Raw genomic sequence first — 20215 nt, forward strand, 5'->3', positions numbered from 1 at the left:
TTCCTGAAGAAGTGCCCTCACGTTCCACCTGTGGCCAGGAAAGAGAATCACGTCCCGCAACTGCTGTTGGAAGTGCGGGCGATGCTCAGGAAAGGCGCCATAGAGCTTGTCCCGAGGAGGCTCCGGGGTATACTCAAGGTACTTACTCGTCAGGAAAAAGACGGGCGGCTGGCGCCCCATCCTGCACCTTTGTCGTCTGAACAAATACATCAGATCACAGAAGTTCAGGATGGTCACCCTACTGGGACAGCTGGAGGAAGGCGACTTTCTATCGTCTTTGGACCTGGAGGATGCTTACTTCCACGTTCCCATCCTCAAAAGTCACCGAAAGTTCCTCAGGTTCGTCGTCCAGGGACGGCACTACCAATTCAGAGCACTGCCGTTCGGACTGAAGTCGGCCCCCAGGGTCTTTACCAAGTGCCTAGCACCAGTGGCAGCGCAGCTGCGCCTGCAGGGGATTCACGTCTACCCCTACCTGGACGACTGGCTCATCCGCTCAAGAACGAAGGAACTCGCCGTCAAACACACTGCGAGGACCGTCCAGCTACTCACAGACCTGGGATTCGCCATAAACTACCCAAAGTCCCACCTGGTGCTGTCGCAGGTGGCCCTGTTTCTGGGAGCGAAGCTCGATACAGTGAGGCGCCTGGCGGCCCCGTCGGGAGAGCGGACGAACACCATTCTAGGCAAAGTCCAGCGCCTGCTTGCCATGGACGTGGCCAGGGTGAGGTCCATCAAGTCCCTCCTGGGGATGATGTCCTCTTGCATCTACCTGGTGCGCCTCTGCAGACTACGGATGCGCCCTCTTCAAGAATTTCTCGACGCCTGTTGGATGCAAGCGACGGGCACCTTCGAAGACAGGGTTCCCCTCAACGAGGTGTTCCGGCGGGCGATTCAGTGGTGGGGCGTTCGAGCGCACCTCACGGCGGGCAAGGACTTTCAGACACCAGCGTACCAGGAGACGGTGACGACGGACGCTTCCCTGGAAGTTTGGGGCGCCCACACCGGAGATCTCCACGCAAGAGGCCTCTGGCTCCCGGAGGAGAGGCTCCTGCACATCAACGTCCTGGAACTCCGAGCCGTGTTCTGGGCTCTCAAATCGTTCCTCCCGTCGCTCAAGGGCAAGGTGGTGCGGATCTTCACGGACAACACCACGACAATGTTCTACATACGGAAGCAGGGAGGCACCAGATCCCCAGCCCTATCCAAGGAGGCAGTGGATCTGTGGCACTGGGCGGTCGCCCAGGGGATGTTCCTGGTTCCCTTCCACCTGGCAGGAGAAAGCAACACCATCGCCGACTCGCTCAGCAGGGAGCTGCGCGCGTGTCACGAGTGGGAACTGCGACAGGATCAGGTGGACCAACTCTTCCGACGATGGGGCAAACCCCAAATCGACCTGTTCGCAACAGCAATGAACTCGAAGTGCAAGAGGTTCGCCAGCAGGTTTCCCCAGCCGAAAAGCATGGGCGACGCGTTCTCGTTCCCCTGGGACGGCCTATACCTGTATGCGCTCCCTCTGTTGCCGTTGCTGCTTCGACTCATCAGCCAGCTCAAGAGGTCCCGGTGCAGGATGATCCTCGTCTCACCGGCATGGCCGAGGCAGATCTGGTTCCCGGACCTTCTGGACTTGTCAACGTCCCCTCCCATCAAGCTGTCTGCGGACGCGGACCTTCTCTCGAGAGAAGGAGGCGCCATCTTCCACCACGACCCGGCGTCGCTGAACCGGCAGGCTTGGCTCCTGCAGCGCTAGAGTTTGGAGGCTACGATATACCGGCCAATTGCAGAGAGGTTCTTGCAAAGGCCAGGGCGTCCTCGACTCTCAAATGCTACGGCCATAAGTGGAAGAGGTTCTCTGTCTGGTGCCGAGCACAGAAGATCAACCCCCTAAGGATTACGGCCCCTCAAGTGCTGCCGTACCTGCTATCGCTGGCAAAGGCTGGGCTAGCCCATGCCTCCATTAAGATTCATCTGGCGGCGATCTCCAGATATACCAGAACCACTGGACGGACGTCCCTGTGGTCCCATCGATTGGTAAAAGAATTTATGAAGGGACTGTTCCGGTCGTTCCCGCCGGTGAAGGCCCCGGCGTGGGAACTTAACGTGGTGCTGACCAGGCTCATGGGGCCCCCATTCGAGCCGATGCACTCTGCACCGATGAAGTTTGTGTCGTGGAAGACTGCGTTCCTGGTGGCCATTACCTCCGCACGACGAGTGGGAGAGATCCAGGCCCTATCCTGCAAACCACCGTACTTGACTTTCCATGATTCGAGGGTGGTGCTTAGGACGCACCCCTCCTTTATGCCCAAGGTGCCGTCGGACTTCCATCTTAACGAGCCCTTGGTGTTACCTGTTTTCTTCCCGTCTCCTTCGTCGCCGGCCGAGAGGACTTTGCACTCGCTGGATGTGGCTAGAGCGCTGAAGTTCTACGTGGACCGCACGAAGAGTTTCCGGAGGACATCACAGCTGTTCGTGAACTTTGGACCTGTGAATCAAGGGAAGGCTCTCTCAAAGTCTTCTATTTCCAGATGGCTCTCCGGCTGCATCATGCACTGTCACCGGTTGGCTAACCGACCGCTGCCAGGCCGTCCGAGAGCCCATTTGACCAGAGCGATCGCTGCTACTACGGCGTTCTTATCTGGTGTGCCCCTGCTGGACATCTGCAGGGCTGCTACGTTGAGGTCGACGCACACCTTCACGAAATTCTACTGCGTCGATCGGGATTCCAGGGAGGAGTCCAGGGTCGGCCAAGCAGTGCTGCGCAATCTGTTCGCCTAAGGTGAGCCTGGTGAGGAGGTAAGAATTGCTTAATGTTGAGTTTGATGTAATGCTTAATGTTGAGCCTTTGCCACCTCCCGTGGTTGTGCATGTGTGTACTGCTATGTATTCTTTATTCATGAGCATGTGAATCCATGCCAGACCCCATGCTGGAGAAGGAACAAGTTACTTACCTGTAACTGTTGTTCTCCAGCATGGGTCTGGCATGGATTCACATGCGAACCCTCCCGCCTACCCCTCTGCGGCTCTTCACTTGGTCATACTGCCACTTCACGTGCTACCAAATCTGAAGATGGCTGCCAGAGGCGGGGCTTAGGTAGAGGGCAGTCATTGGCTGTGGTCAGTATGACTCAGAGATCAGTGATTGGTTACTATTACGAAAGGCAGATCAGAAACGAAACTGATACTGATTTTTTCTTTCCCGAGGATTCCCAGCCTGACGACGGGGAATATTCATGAGCATGTGAATCCATGCCAGACCCATGCTGGAGAACAACAGTTACAGGTAAGTAACTTGTTCCTCGCATCCCATTGCATGCCCCTCTGAATCCTTCACCAATAATGAAAGTCCCTTTCTCAAGAATTGGAATGGACATCATTGGACCTTTTTAGAAACATCTAGACTGGGTAACAAATATGTCCTTGTGATTGTAGACTACGTTACCAGATACCCTGAGGCATTCCCTACGTCTGAACACCACCACCCGGCAGATTCTAAAGCACCTCCTACCATACTTTTCCAGAGTTGGCTTTCCTAAGGAAATCTTAACGGATCAAGAATCCAATTTCATGTGCAAGCTCATGGGTGAAGTCAAGGAACTGCTCCATATTACCACCTTACGAACTTCAGTTTCGCAACTCCAAACAGACGGATTGGTAGAATGATTCAACAAAACTCAAAACACTCAAAATGATCTTAAGAAAGTTGGCAGATGAGGACGAGAGGGACTGGGACTGATGATCCCCTGGGCACTTTTGGCAGTAAGTAAAACCTGCCGGGCATCCACTGGATTCTCTCCTTTTGAACTACTTTATGGTAGGGAGCCTATAGATGTCCTGGACATGCTCTCGGAGACCTTGGAAGAAAGAGATGAGGCACCCATTCACCTTTATCAAACTGCTACATATTGCGAGAGCGTATGAGACTTGTTCGAGATCTAGTCTATGAAAACTCGTATGAAAAGGGCCCAAATACAACAAAAGTCCACCTATGACAAAAAAGGTAAACTGAAGATCGTTTTCTGTTCCTCTTGCCTACCTCAGAAAACAAACTTGTCTCTAAGTGGCATGGGCCATAGGAGATACTGGAACAAACAGGAACCTGTACCTATAAGGTAGCACAACCTGACAGGAAACAAGAGATCCATCTATATCACGTAAATCTCTTCAGAGTGGATGGAAAACCTGTCTTCCACCAGTGCCACAATACTATTCTGTTTCGTACCAGAAGAAATAGATAGCTCTTGAGGAATTAATTCAAAGTTATCTAATCAACAAGAGGATTTAAAAGATTTAGTTATATAATTTCCCGATGTATTCTCTGAGAAACCGGGAAGAGTGAAAGGCACTTATCACTACATTAGAACATACAAGGGAAAGGTGGTCCATCTGAAACCTTATAGACTCCTGCAAGCTCGCAATCAGATAGTGGTTGAGGAAGCAAATAACATTTTAAGAGCGAATATTATAGAACCCTCTTCAAGCCCGTGGTCCTCCCCTATCATTCTGGTCACCAAACCTGACCATTCCTGGAGGTTTTGCATAGACTTCCGCAAGTCAATGCCATTTCAGATTTCAATGGTTATCCCATGCCACGCATCGACAACCTTATTGATAAACTTGGGAAGGCCACTTTTCTAACAACCCAACCCTAGACATGAGCTAAAAGGGTACTGGCAGGTCCCAGTGCATGGACCTGAAAAGCAAAAGACCGCTTTCTCAACGCCCCTGGGATTGTTCCAGTTCAAAGTTCTCCCCTTTGGCTTACACAGGGCTCCAGCCACTTTCCAACATCTTGTGGACAAAATATTACAGTCCTACTCTGATTTCAGTGAAGCTTATATTGACGATATCGTCATTTATAGTAAAACCTGGGAAGACCATCTATTCCATCACTGTACGATTATGAGAGCCCTCAGAAGCTTGCCTAACTGCCAATCAATCCAATGTAGACTGGCCCAATCCGCTGTGAAATACCTCGGCTTCTTTGTAGGAAATGGTTGTGTCCAACCTTAACGCAAGAAAGTGAAGGCCCTCCTAGATACCCCCACACATAAAACTAAAAGAGATCCCAGAGCATTCCTAGGGCTAATCGGTTATTACCGTAGGTTTAAAACTTCTCTCATAGAAAAGCTAAGCCAACAGATAAATTAAAGAACGCTGAACCCCAGAAAAAGTATTGGACTGACAGGAATGATGTTACACCCACCTAAAACAAACCTTGTGCTAGAACCCAATCCTAAAGGTAGTAGATTTCTCAAAGGAATTTGTATTGCAAACGGACGCCTCCATTACTGGGCTAGGAGCAGTCTTGTTACAAGTTTGTGACGGATTGGAACAACTCTTCTTATTTAAGAGTCGCAAACCTTTCCCACATGAAAAATAATTACTCTGTGCTGGAATTAGCGGCCCTTGCCATCAAGTGGGCCATTATCTACCTTAGATACTACCTACTTGGAAGAAAGTTTGCACTTGTCACAGATCATTCTCCACTAGTTTGGATTAGCCAGTGAAAAGATTCCAACCCTAGAGTCACGAGATGGTTCTTAGACCTGCAACCCTACTGTTTCACTGTGGAGCACCAAAAGGGTAAAGACCAAGGAAATGTGGATTTCCTCTTTCGGTTCCCTTGTGAAACAGATTCAGCTACATCGCATAGTGGAAGGGTATGTGGGAAACCAGAAGGCATCTCACCCGCTAGACCCCGGGGATCTGTCATCCAGGTGGCCAGGACACAGCCATCGCTTTTGGATTCAGTTCCTGGGGGTGGACCAGTGCATGAGGATCACCTGGATGAGGGGTCTTTTGGGAGTCGGACACCGGATGGTGAGATGCGGTATCCCCTTCCCTATAACACCTTTTCCCCATGCTACCAGGTAGGATACTTAGGAACTGAACTCCCCCCCCCCCCCTTTCCCGACACAAAAACGTTCTCACAGACAACTCGCTGTGCGAGAAAATAGACTAACACCCGAACCGTATACCTGACATCGTCTCATCACAATGGTTAGGCAGAGTCAGGCAATTATTGATAATTACACTCACCTGACTTCCATCACACTTCCCCACACGGATAAAAGGTGGAGCATGAAAGCACACTCTGAGCAAGGCAAAACACACGAGGAAGCTGCAGTTCCAAGATGGCAGTTTAATATGAGGACAAAGACAAGACCAGAGAGGGTTGCAAGGAGATAAGTGCCCTTGACCTTTTCGAAAGAAAAACGCTACTTTCATGAGCATAAGCATATGAAACATAAGACCTGGAATTAAAGCTGAGGAAACATGCATTGTGTGTTGGAGGTACCCAGGGCTTTCCTGCATCGATAACCAAGGTGGGGAGGAGCGTTTGCCGCCGTGGTACTGTTCTTGGCTCCTACAACAAAGCAGCGCTAGTAAAGTCAGCACAGCTGGTGAGTCTGTGAGAATGATAGCGACCGGTCTGTGTTTGAACCAAGGTTTCAAGCAGCAACTTTGTATGAAGAAATCTGAAGAGAAGAATGCGTGTAGCATATGTGATGAACGACGTGAGTATAATTGAACATCCAAGGAGTGACTGAACTTTTGAAACTAAGATAGATACCATTTACAGAGTGGTATGGCGCCACGTGGGAAGGATCTGAGCCCGGCAAGGGGGGCCATCTGGGGTGAACCGTGAGTCACCCGATAAAGAATATTCTCTGAACATTGGAGAAGGGGATCTGAGCCCGAAGAGGAAGGATCCAAAGTAACGACTATGGTATAAAAAGGGATCTGCGCCCGGCTGACGGGGATCCAGGGTGAATCGCCTGAATTGACACATCAGGCCCTCTGAATTAAGAGACTTTGATAAGTAAAGAGACTTGGGCACAGAAGTCCCTGATGCTGGTAATGGAACTGAATCCTCGTGCCGAAGAAGCCAGAGTGTGTGCTTTGCTCGAGTGAACTGGGTTGTTCCGTGCTGAAAAGGTGGGGTATGGTGGCCAACGGCCTGAACATCCTGACATATCATTTTTGTGAACACGCCTTTGTTTCTCATGAACACTACCCCACACCATTTGTTTTTAGCGATACGGATTTGCAATAGTTGTGTTTTTTTCTATGGGCCCTTTTATTTTGACGAGACTCCACTAGAACTGCTTTATTATTTGATGGTCGTAACTTGCTCCCATCTGTAGATTTAGGATTAGATGGGCGTTTATCACACCCTTGTTGAAGTTCAATAAACACCCATGAACTGTGGTTACTTGTCTGTCTTACTATTGATACCATGCCTTCCTCACACCACTCAGTCATGAGGGTCAGAAAAACCCAATAGTCCAGCCAAATGTGCTGGGGGACTCCCCAGGTGAGGAGAGTATCCCACAAGATGGAAATACTACCTAGCAAGGTAGAAACAATCGGTATCTTCTAACTAGGAATTAAGGTTGCTTGGGTTTGGTAGGAGGTGCTTTCTATACTAGATGGAGGACGACTGCCCTTATTGGCTCAACCTCCCGTTTCCAGCTTGGTGCATTCTATTGAACCATCTGCATCTCGTTCTAATGTAAGCTATCCATTGATGAAAATAGCAGTTGATAACACCTTGCACAAAAATGTAATTTTCTTTTAATAAACCTCTTGACTCTTCCTGGAGACTCTGCCAGTTATTGCCAACTGTGACTGATTGCAGATTTAGCATTAATTTGCCCTTGATATGTCCAGTGTAGCTGCACCCTCTGCTTCCACCAAAACACATCCAAAGTAAACATCTACATCCTCTTGGTATTTTAGCCTTTTGGGTTCAACATCAGACAAATGAATGTCTTGTAAGCATGCAACAAAATTCTTCAACTTTATTTGGCGGGACAGGATCTTTTACCATTGCTTTCCAGTAATCATAATATTGACCCATTGCCTCAATTCACTGATGAAGTCCAGTTCTGTGATATTGTTGGACGACCACTGTATCTAAAAGCCTGCACTTCCCCCAATTGTCCATGGTTATATGTTTTGCAATGGACTAAGAACCATGTCCTGCACCAATTTAGAAGGGCTAACTAAACTGTTCTTTGACAGTATAGATTGAGAAATTGATTGGGATCTTGATTACTATTCACTTAAAAAAGGCTTACATCTAAAGTTAATTTGTGGGATTGGTGTAGAACTCATGAACACGTGTTCAAGTTGAAAACCTTAGTTGATTTCACTCTTAACTATACATTATCGCCAACTCCAACATTACCCTTTGTTATTTCCATCTGTTAAATACAGAAGAAACGTTGTTTAATGTGTATCAATCAGTTGCATGCATTTTTATTTTTGGGTCCACGACTGGGTCCACTTGTTGAAAGTAGATCCTGGCCATTATATAAAACAGCGTGATTGGGATCTATGTCTAATAACTGAGTGCAGGGTTAATAATGACCTCCGAAAACAATACTATAATTTCCACACAACTAAAACGCATTTTGGCTAAGAATTTTGGTGGAGACTCCTCTTTCATTGGCCCTTAAGTTGATTTATGGCACAAAATAGAGGGGGCATTGGTGCAGATATAAACCTAAATCATGGAGCATGAGATGATATGGTTTTAAACTACGCTATTTTTACTATGAATTGTATTTTGTGGACAGTTTATTTATCAGTGTATTTTAGTGATAATTTGTAACTTGATTTATGGATAATGTAGGACATATATGAAATTATATATGACATTTGTATGTTCAGTGTTACAGGTTTACATATAAACTATGCCAGACTATACAAAACAAATACGTTGGTGTACTGCCTACTCTTACAACATTGGGAGCAGTCCCAAAGTAGAGGCACATTTAACCTGCATTGAGCCTTCCCCGCTTCTGAATGTGTTGTCTTTTCAGTGAAAGCATCAACGTTGACATTTTATATAGATTTGCCGAGTTAAAACATAGTTGTGCCTAGCACTTGGAAAGCTTCTAAATAATTCTACTGCCACATGAAAGAACATAATTTGCTTTGCCACATGTTGCACATGCCAACTAAACAATTGTCTGTATTTTTATATTTCTGAACAGTGTAAACTGGGGATTGTGAAGTTCATTGAGGCTGAGCAGGTGCCTGAAGTCGAAGCTGTCATACACTTGGTTATTGCTTCGAGCGATACCAGGCACAGTGTGGCAACAGCAGCCGACCTTGAGTTGAGAAGCAAGCAAAGGTAAGCGTTCCAGTATGTACAGCTGAATGATGATGATGATGATTCTGCTGCAGATCTCATTAATATCTTGCTTGAATACAAGTAGATTAGCTTTTTAAAAGTACCCTTTTAAAAATGTAGTGAAACTGGCCTAGTCAAATCCCCATCATAACCGGTTCTCATATGGTAGGTCTTAATTTCCATTGACTCATTTTTGTGTGTCATGTTAACTGTAGAACGATTCTGGTTTATATGTATTTTTGGTTGAAACAATTGCTTTAACTGTGTTTTTAATTGTTTCAAGTGGTGTCATGTACATGATGGGGATCAAGATAAGACCAACACGAGTGCAATTTAAAGTGCTTTGTTCAGAAACTATAAAGTGTAGGGGCAAAATAATAAATGGGTATGACAAAGTGCTATTGAAAATGTCAGGATAGGTACAGTGATTGGCAAGTAAAATTTGAAGTAATTCATAGTCGACAGTGTCTCAGAAGGTACCTGGCCCTTGTTTATTTAGCATTTGTAGAGTGCACCTAACTCGGAAGCATCTGAGCGCTAGTTGTAAGAAGACAGGTTGCAAGATGAACAGTTCATTTGCTTACAATTGAGGCTTATTGCTTGTTACAGGGACGCATGCCGCAGCTGAATGGTGTTATCTTTGGAATGACATACTGGTGTAATGCGTTGCGGTTATGGGATTGAGTATCTTATATGAACAACCGTGTTTTGAGGTTTTTACGGAATGACCAGAGGGATGAGTCGGAGCCCTTGCTGGCTTGATGTGGGTGAGGCTTGGCAGTTCTGCCCTTGGTGCGGTATGTCTTCCTCTTGGAAGTCCTCGCTTTCTAGTACCAGCGGAATCCTTGACGGAGCCCCATGATGGGGCCAAGAAAGCTACTTATGGTGAGTGGCAAACTACTCTTCCTGTTCTGACCCATAACTCCCAGGCTTTCTCCCTCTGTTCAAGCTGTCTGTGCGATGTGACTTTTTACAAACTTGAAGTCTCTACTCCCCTGACGTCTCTCCTTCTCTAGCATCTCTGGTCCATGTATCCATTCTGCACCTCTATACTCTTGGCCACCTTAGCTGTCCCTTTTGCTTATGGCGGTCTCCCACTCAAAGCCTTTGCCTTCTCTCTCGCTCCTTCTTCCCCTCTTTACACACTGATCTCCATGCTTCAGATTTTCACCACAGTCACCTTCTTCACCCCTTTGGATACAATTATCACTGCCTGCTAGATCACTCTCCCTCACCTTTGCCCTTTGGGGTACAATCTCTTAGCAATTATATCTCTTAATCCTCACCCATGTGGGCACAACTGTCTCCAACTTTACTAATTTTCCACGTCTGTTCCACCCCTTTGGACACCACCCACTCCAAGGTCCCCTTTCCTCTGTCTGGCCACCACACCCTCACTCATTACCACCAGTCCCAGTTCTGGTGGCACTCAATTTAGGTCTTCAGGTTCTCTCCACAAGCTCTAAAGAAGCAGTATAAACTAGCCCTCTGAGCCTCACTTTGTTAGGGTGAACCCCCAGACAGGCAGAGCTGTGCTAGGAGTCCGCAGATGGCGAACTCACGGAAGGCCTAACTCCTTCCTTTGCCCAAAAGAACGAAAGGACCACACAAGTAGCAAGGTGTAACTGAGGTTTATTGCAGCCAACAAACCGCAGGGATCACATGCGCAGAGGCCAGTTTTGATGACTTGTGACGTCCTAATTTGCGTCACCTTCTAGACCCTTCTCCAAAACCTAACTCCATTCCGGATTGGTTGCTGAGTGGTAGTTTTCGCATATAGGAGCCTATATAGAAGTTGTATTATTAGACAGGGCTGCGTCAGGTGTTAGGCTTGGAACATTCCTAAAAACTGATACTATTTGTTAGAGTATGCATACCTTGTGATTGGTTAGTGACCTCAGCTACCCACCCCTAGGGCCACGATTTCTCATTGGTTGAGCCGCGCACCCCAAGCCTGGGATACCTTAGTTCCCAGCCCACTAGACTCCTGTTCACTGTGCATGTTCAACTATGTGTTGGTGATGTGCAACAATGTGTGTGCTGCATAACTGTGTGTAAACCATAACTGCCATGAGAGCGCTCCGTTTCCCAACGCAGAACTGTAGCTTGAGTGTAACAACTTTGTTGCGGCCATTGACTGATCGGTGAGACAGTTTGCTCTTCCCAGCCACCATCTCTTGGCACCTCATCAGCTCAGACGGATCACGTGTTTGGAGACCACGTTTGTGAGCACAGGAGCTCTGAATAATTCTGTATTTGTTGGAGAGCGCGCCTTTCCTATAGCCGGTATTACTTTGGTTCAGGGTAAGGAATGTCATTTGCAACATTGCGACCTTGGTAGTGGCTTAGTTTCCGCGACAGTAGTTTTGCTCTCACAGAGCATTCTGTGAGGCTTGAGGTTTCTCCAAGACAATCGTGGCCTACTAGATTTTCCTAAGCCATGGTCTGGCTTCTACTATGATTCTTCCATAGTGTCCATAGGTCAGTGCGTCGTGGCTGTCAGGTCCCTTAAGCGCTCCTGCCATTCCATGGGGTTATTTGCATGTAAGCATCTGCTAGTATTTAAAAGAGCCCTTCTTACTTCTTGCATTCCTGCGGCAAGCCTAATCCTGCCCCCTGAATGGACTATGTAATCCTAGCTGTTGCTAGCGGTGCCATAGTGAAGACCTGGTTGGCTGACTGGCTGTTTCCCTTTCAAATTCATATACCCACATGAGGGAGGACCAAAGTGTGCTGGGCCTGCTGAACTCCTCCATCCCTTGGTTTCTGTAAAGTGCCAGTAACTGTAGGACCGCCTGTTGGGAAGAATTTCCATCTTGATATTCTTCTCACCTAGTGAGTCCCCCAGCACTTTTTGGTTGACTGTTTTTTTGTTGCTCTCATGAGCGAGTAGGAACCTTTAATCACTCACCCATTCTTGTTTTGTACTCTGGGCACCCCTTTTTGGGTTTATTTTAATGGAGTCACTTTCCTCCCATCTTTTTCTAAGGTATCTGTAATTTCCTATTGTAGTACTCGGCACCGTATGTGCAGTGTTACTGGAGGCTCTTTGAGCTTCCCTCTTTGGTTTTATTTTAATTCCGTGCAAGAACTACTGTTCCCAAGGATAGGAGGGTATTTCCTATCCTACCTACACTTTTCATGAGACACCAGCACCCCCCCTTTTCAACACCCCAGCGCCCACCTTAATTTTTATTTTTAAATGTTTTTATTGGCATTTGCATAGTTACAATCATGCGTTTCAGTTTCCATATCACATGCCTGCATTTAATCAACAACAAAAAACAACCATTAATAACTTCCTACATGTGCTTATGTTATGATCGACCTCCGTTAGGGCAGGCGCTTCAATGTTCAGGGCTGTAGCTTCCGTTACTCATCTCTCAATTGGGGAATGTCACTTGTTGTCGGGGAGTGATTAATTGGGCTCATCTCGGGTGTTTCCTTGCCCTACTTGGTGCATTCATGGGGGCTTATCGTCGGACAGGTGGAACATGTTCCAGAGCAACGCTTTCCATGCCCCACATTTGTCCGTACCATCTGCTTTCGTCCTGTTTGCTCCCTCCACCCACGCCTTGGTCTCTGCCTCTGCCCATCTTTCAAATTCCTTGCGTCACTTTTCGTATTGTGGCCCGGCAGCCGCTTTCCAGGACATGGCGATGGTTCTCTTGGCTAATATGTATGCCAGGTCCATGAACCTAACCACATGTTTGTATTTGCTGATCCGGGTATAGGCACCAAGCAGACATTCTTTCATTGACCACTCATACCTCCGTATTCCAGCCTCCCTGCTCTCTCTATACGTGCCCAGAAACTTTGCACGCACACACACCCCCAGAACATGTGTAGCATGTCTGCATATTCACCCCTGCACCACGGGCATTGGGAACTTGCTTCCTTTTTAAACATAGCTATTCTGTGTGGGGTCATGTATGTGTGATACAGCACATTCAATTGTATTAATTTGAAGCGTTGGTTCCTTGATACAGCCTTGGGGAAGCCCAGTATTCTCTCCCATTCTTTCTCGGTTATGGTTCGCCTAGGTCTCTCTCCCATTAATATTTCAGCACTGTGCCCTTGGGGTTGGGTGTGTCTATCAGCATACAGTATAGCTTAGAAGGCGGCCTCCAGCCGTTGGTCAAATTAGACATCAGGGTCCGTAATGGATTTGCCTGTGGTTCCTCTGGCCAACCCTCCCATCTTTCTCTGGCTATTTCCCGGACTCTGTGGTACCAGACGAATTGCCCGCTCGGCATCCCTTCTCTTTCTTGCAATGAATCGAATTCCCGAAAGACCCCATCTTCGTATAAATCACCCCACGTGTATATCCCCATCTCTTCCCATTTTCTTACTACTGCCATGTGTGTGCTGTCTGTGCATGCGTCAGCCGCTATCGGCACCTCCGGTGAGTAGGGGTGTACCAGTTTTAGTAGGTTATGCGCTCTCCTCCAGACCTTCCTGCCCAGTGTTGTCATTCGTGGAGTGCGTTTCAGGCCCTCCTGTTTTACCCACAGGATTTATTTCAGTTGGCTGGGAGCCACTAGGTGTTGTAGTAGATCTGTTTCCGAGGTGGACTCGTCTGCTAGCCATTTAACTACGTGGCTGAGCTGTGCTGCCAGGTAGTATCTTTTGAAGATCTGGCAGTTTCACCCCGCCCTTGTCGTATGGTAAATACAAAATTGCTAGTGGAAGTCTGTGGCGAGCCGTGCTCTACAAGAAGTCTCGGAGCAGCACTTCCAAGGAGCGGAAAAAGGATGCCCTTACATAGCAGTGCACGTTATTGAAGAAGTACAGGGACCTTGGGAGAATGATCATTTTGGTGATGGCTACCCTACCTAACAGTGATAGTGGCAGCTTCGACCAGAACTTCATGGACTTCTTCAGACCCTGCACCACATTTGCTGTGTTGTTTGTGCATTTGCTCCGGTGTATGTCCAATGTTCACCCCAAGGTACTTGAATGTGTCCACCTCCCAGTTGAGTCCCACCACAGGTAGTTCATCCGCTTTCTTCCCCTTCAGCCCCGCCAACGGAAATATGCAGGATTTGGTTTTGCTGAAGTGGATCCCTGACACTTTCGCATAGTTATCGAGTATGTCATGGATCACTGGTACGTTCAGGTGCAGATCTCTCACATACAGCAGTACGTCGTCCACGTAAAGCGACAGCAGGTTTCCCCTTCCCCCGACTCAAAAGCCACCACCCAGGTGTTGCTTCCTAAGGTATATTGCTATGGGCTCAAGTCCCAGCACGTACAACATTGGGGATAGTGGGCACCCCTGTCTCGTCCCTCTCTTGATGTCCCAGATTGCTGACACCCACCTCCCTGGTTTAACCCTGGCCTTTGGGTTTATGTATAATATTTGCACCCATCTGATGAATCCTTCCCTAAATCCAAATTCCATCTGTCGCCACCAGCCATTCCCAGAATATCAAACGCCTTTGTGGTGTCCAGGGAGAGTATGGCATAGTGTTCCTGGGGTGCCGCTGTTTGCTCAAGTATGTGTTGTAATCTGCGCAGGTTCAGCGCTGTGCTGCACCCTGGTATGAAGCAGTTTTGGTCACTGTGTATCAAGCCCCCCCCCATTATCCTGTTCAGGCACTTGGTCAATATGGTGGTTAAGATTTTGACGTCATAATTCAGCATCGCTAGTGGGCGATACGTATCACATTTGTCCATTGGTTTCCCGGCTTTAGGTATTGGTTTAACTAGGGTCTCCCTCATGGATTCTGGCAGTTCCCCGTTGGTGTATGCCTCCCGGAAATCTACAAGCAGCACCAGTGTGAGGGTTGCTTCCTATGTTTTATAGAACTCTGGGGGGAGTCCATCGCTTCCCAGTATTTTACTGGAGGCGAGTGATTGTATTGCCTCCGTAATATCTTCCCCTGTTATTTCGGCTTCTAAGAATTCCTTTTGTGCCGGATCTATTTTGGGAAGGCCTATTTCGTCCAGCGTGTTTAGTATGTCAATTTGTGGCACCTGGTGGCCGTGACTGTATAGGCAGGAGTAGAATTCTTGGAAGATGTTGTTGATGTCCTGCTGCGTTCTGCTCGTTGTCTTTGATCTCCGTGGTCTAAGATCGTGGGTGATCTCTCCTACACAGTCACGCCAACAGTCTGCCTGGTTTGTCGCCCTCTGCTAGGCAGAAACCTGTGCAGTTCCCTCTGGGACCACTGCAAAAGATTTAGGACCACAGGTATTTGGCAGTAAACCCACTTGGTAGCAGTCTGTACCACACAGATTCACTTGGTAGCTGTGGCTGAGCAGTCAGACTTCCCTCCAGAAGAGTTAGGCAGTATACAGAGTATTCACAATAGGTCAAGAGCACACAATAGAACAAGTAAACACTGACCAGGGCTTGGTGTAAAAGAGATATAATTATTTATTTAAAACCACATCTAGAAAAACACACAGGTACTAATAGTAAGCAATTCAAAAACACGGTCACTAAAAGATATACACTCCCTTAAAAGAATATTAGACAAGTCTTAAATAAAGGCCCACTTATTTTCAGACAGCGGTGAGCGCTTAACGTAGATGGCACTCCAATAATTCGTTTTAAAAAGGGAGAGAAGAGCAGAGAACAAGTTGAAACAGATCCCAACACTTTTACCAGAACATAAAAAGAGAGGAAGGCAGAGTAAAACCGCGAAGTGAGAGTTCAAGAGGTCGGATCCACTTTCAGAGGATCCCAACGAAATGTGTCCAAGATCACACAGTTGCAGTGCACAAGTCTTGTAAAGGTTCAAAAAGGAGTTGGACCAAAGAAAGGGACCAGTTAGAGGGTCAAGGCGGCCAGCCCAGTCCAGAAGGTTAAGGGGTTATTATTACCTTGTTGCAATCTTTAGAAAGGGAGGCCTGGCGGACACGGTACCTTAAAGTGGTGAGAACGCTCCAGCGGGGGCAGTTGTTCCTGGCAGCGGATGCAAGTTGGTGCTTCATCCGGGGGAAGAGAGGATCTTGTCGAGGAAGACCGGAGTCCGTTGCACTGCCAGGGAAGAAACCAGCCGCTGAGTTTCTCAGGTACAAGGAGCGGTCCGGTGATTCGCGGTTCAGTGGTGAGTGGCTATCTGGCTGCCGGGGTGCTTGGCACGGGCAGTTCGACCACAAACCGGGCTGGGGTGCGAAGAAAGAAAGGAAAACTGGTTGTGCCCACCAGTCAGGGGAAGAAGCTTCTCCAGCCGGGAGATCTTCTCTGTCGTCGGGAAGTGGTGAGTCGGTTCTGCAGGGCTCCATAAGTGGTGTCGTCGTGGTAGGTCGGCTCAGCTTCTCCCTCGTCGGATTCTCCGGTCCTGTGGCGACTTCTGAAGTTCCAGTCCCCAAAGCCCTGCTTTTATGCAGCATACCCCTATTCACTCAGCCTAGCTGTCAATCAAACATGCTAAGTGGTGAGCCGGCCGGCTCACCACTTGGGCCAATCACACAAGAGTTCGACTTGAGTTACCAAGGTAACTCAGTCCAGGGTGCCTAAACCCCCTCCCACATCCCCTGTGGTACCCAGACAGAGTGGCACCACTTTTGGAGGCTTCTGTGGAGAAGCCCGCCAAAAAGTGGAACAAAGGGCTCGACTTGGGTTGGAGTCACAGAAGCGAACACAAACGCCATTTTAGAATTGAGTCTTGGCAAAAAATACCAACCGAAGAATTAATATTAATTAAATAAACCGGCGGTATGTTCGAGGCTATGAGAATTAAATAATTAAAGTTGGTAGCCTCGAACAATGGGAAAATCCCATAGGAAAATATTTGCGGTCGAATATAAAAAGTAGTTTCCACTGCCACCAGCCAAAACACGATCAGGGGGGACGGAGACGTGCCCCCTCGACTAACAGACCCCGGGGCAATCGAATTGCCCCGACCAGTACGCCCACAATATGATGGTTTGTACTGGTTTATTTTAATAATTTGGGACTAGTAAAGCCAATGGTGACTTTACATGCCCTGGAAGACAGTAGTCAGTCCCAGTGTATGGAGTCTATGGTGGGGTGTCACTATGACACCCCTGTGTTACTGCACGGAGGGTGCTGTGTAACACACATAGGAAAAACAGATGAGACCCTATGGAGTAAAGGACCCCATAGCCCATAAAACACATTACCAATCAAAGGAATAGCATAAATCACGTCCAAGAGTGGGAGAAAGAGTCTCACTCTTGGCAGGAGGGAAAAAAAAAACTCCAGAAATCCAGCAAAGCTGCTGGGGGACTCACTAGATTCAGCCTAAAGAGAGAATTCTCCCTAACACCCTCGGAGTGTGCTTTCGCAGTTTTCACTGAGTGATCGAATTTGGCGAGCCTCCCTCATGCGTCTTGGCAGTCCCCCCGTATCTTTGCTAGTTACACCTCCTCCTCTCGTCTCCTTTGTGTTTGACTGTTTTTTATGCCAGATTCCCCAGTTTGGCTCGCCATTGTCCTATGATTGTCCCCCGCTCCTGTGAGGGCCTCACCCCTCACCACTACCTTCATTGCTTCCCAGACTGTGCCCCATCTTTCAACCCTACCTACATTCTTTTCCACATATTCCTCTATTTTATGTCGCAGCTCTTCCGTAAAGGCTGTGTCTGTTAGGGCGTCTGCTGCCATGTGCCATTGTGGTATGGGCGGTCTAGGCCCCTGTGTTTTCAAATTAATCAGCAGTGCCGAGTGGTCTGATATTGACCTACCTAAGTACTGCGCCGATTCAATTTGTGTTTGGTTCCCCTTGGCCACAAATATGTAGTCAATTCTCGTGTGTAGGGAGTGTGGTGATCAGTAGTAAGATTAACCTTTGTCTGTGGGATGCAGCTCCCTCCACACATCTACCAGATCTAGGGCTTCTACTAATGTGTTTACTGCCCCTACTGCGGAAACATTTTTAGTTGCCATTGGTTTCGACCTGTCCAGCTCCCAATCCCTGACACAAATGAGGTCCCCTCCCCATATAAAGCAACTCTCTTGGCATTGGGCTAATTTGGCCCCCAGCGTGTCTAGGTGTTTTGGAATCCCGTGATTGGGGACGTATGAGTTTATTATACAGACCTCCACCATCTCAATGCATCCTCTCACTATTAGGTACCTGCCTTTTGGGTCTGCCTCCCAACTCAATAGTTTAAATGGAATTGCCGGGTTTATCCAAATGAGCACCCCTCTGGCATATTTGGATTAAGGGGCACCATGACACTGCCCATCGCAGTGTTCTGTTACTGCGGCCATAGTTTGCTTGGTCAGGTGGGTCTCCTGAAACAGCGCAATGGCCACGCTCTTCCTATTAATTAAGGATTTCACCCGATTCCTGCGCATGTATGTTCCCAGACCGCGGACATTCCATGTTATCACTCCATGCCACGTCCCTCCCGTGTGGGGATCCCTCAGAGTTGTTCAATGCCCAGTCACTGGGCTGCCACTTTGCCTGTTGTTGCCTTCTTATATCTCAGGTTTCACTCTGAGGGTTCAGTTTAGATGTATTGCTGGCCGCAGATTGTGGTGGTGCGGCTCTGTTGTGCATGGTCACAGCACTCTGCGTGGCTTTATGCGCGTCCCATGCGGCGTGCCACTCGTTGGTTATGCAGCGTCCCTCCCGTGTGGGGATCCCTCAGTTGTTCAATGCCCAGTCACTGGGCTGCCAATTTGCCCTTTTGCATTCTCGAGTCTCGGTCTATGAGGGTTCAGTTTAGATGTATTACTGGCCGCAGGTTGTGGTGGTGTGGCTCTGTTGTGCAGGGTCACAGCGCTCTGCGTAGCTTTGTGCGCATCCCGTGCTGATTGTTGCCCCTTATGTTAGTGAGGGCTTGTTGCTACCAGTGCCCACACTCGGTTTACAGTGGGTGCAGTCCGGGTGGCATGCCGCGTTGGTTATGCAGCATCCCTCCTGTGTGGTGATCCCTCAGGGTTGTTCAATGCCCAGTCACTGGGCTTCCACTTTGCCCTGTTGCCTTCTCATATCTCGAGTCTCACTCTGAGGGTTTGGTTTAGATGTATTGAAGTAGAGCTTACTTGGGACTGCCCCTCATTGCGTGCATTTCGGAATGAAGCTCGCGGTTGCCTTCCTCCTGGGCTTCATCCTTATCTTCCTTGCGTCCCCCCTTGTCAACAGGGTATTGTTCCGGCCACCGTGTGTGTCCACAGCTGGTTGCAGGCTCACTCGTTCCCCCTCTTCTCAGTTCGCCGGCTCCGTCCCCAGAGTCGGCTTGGTGCTTCTGCTGCTTGCTGTCCTCCTCCGTTGCAACGGCTCAGCTGGCTGTCGTGCTGGTGCCTGGTGGTGCGGTCCGGCTCTGTGCCCTCAGGCCCCAGCTGGTGTAATGTGTGGGGAAGCTCTTGCTGCGGTCCGTTTGGGTCGGGGCCTCTCTTGGTTCTCTTCAGAGGCTTTGGGGTGGTTCCAGGTTCGCCTTTTCGCCACCTTGCCTGATGCTTGTTGAGCAATTTCTCTTGGGCCCCCGTGGCGCCGGGTGCTCGCCTTGCATGTGCGGCTGTCTTGCCCCTTCACGGCCGGGTCTCCATCCAGCTTGGCCTGCGGGCGTCTCCTCTACAATGTCTCGTTCTGGGGCCGCGGGGCACTGTTGCATGCACACCTCCAGTTCGGGGGCCTTGTGGTGTCCCTGCCGTCTCCGGTGTGCGTTGTCAGGCTCACTGAAGCATACTCCTCTTCCCCGCCCGATGGCTTCTGTCTCAGAGCTACTGCTGCGCCGGGTACCCTCTTCCTGGTTCGGTGTGCCACATCCGTGACTCCCCGGATCCGGTGTGGTGCAGCCTGTTGGGGCCGTAGTACTCGGGCTGTTGGGTGCTCGGTCGCCTTGTTTCTGTCGGTGTGCGGAGCCGCACCCCTTGTCCCAGACAGATTGCGGTGCTTGACCACCCTCCTCGCCTCTCGCCTTTGCTGCCACTAGTGGCTCTCTCCGCTCCATCCCCTCTACACCAGCGCATTGTGTCCGCCATCTTGGGGTTGCAGGGGCCTCTTTTCTCTGCCGCCTTCCCCCACGGTATTCTTCTGATTACTGGCCAGGTTGCGGTCGGGGAAACGGTTATAGCTTTGGTGGGTGTGCTCGCGGATGTTTGATGTATTATTTTCATGTTTTTTCAGGATCATGTAGGATCTCG

General features: G+C 48.7%; 1 protein-coding gene across 2 annotated transcripts in view; it reads left to right on the forward strand.

Moving 5' to 3' along the window:
* ECPAS (Ecm29 proteasome adaptor and scaffold) overlaps positions 1–20215 on the forward strand; it is a 3148361-nt gene that overhangs the window by 345623 nt on the left and 2782523 nt on the right. For both annotated transcript variants that reach the window (XM_069630810.1, XM_069630809.1), the window contains exon 7: positions 9006–9145. In XM_069630810.1, the coding sequence (XP_069486911.1) occupies positions 9006–9145 (140 nt within the window). The remainder of the gene's footprint in view (positions 1–9005; positions 9146–20215) is intronic.

This window comes from Ambystoma mexicanum, chromosome 6q (assembly GCF_040938575.1).
Source record: "Ambystoma mexicanum isolate Mex_15411 chromosome 6q, UKY_AmexF1_1, whole genome shotgun sequence".
NCBI lineage: Eukaryota > Metazoa > Chordata > Amphibia > Caudata > Ambystomatidae > Ambystoma > Ambystoma mexicanum.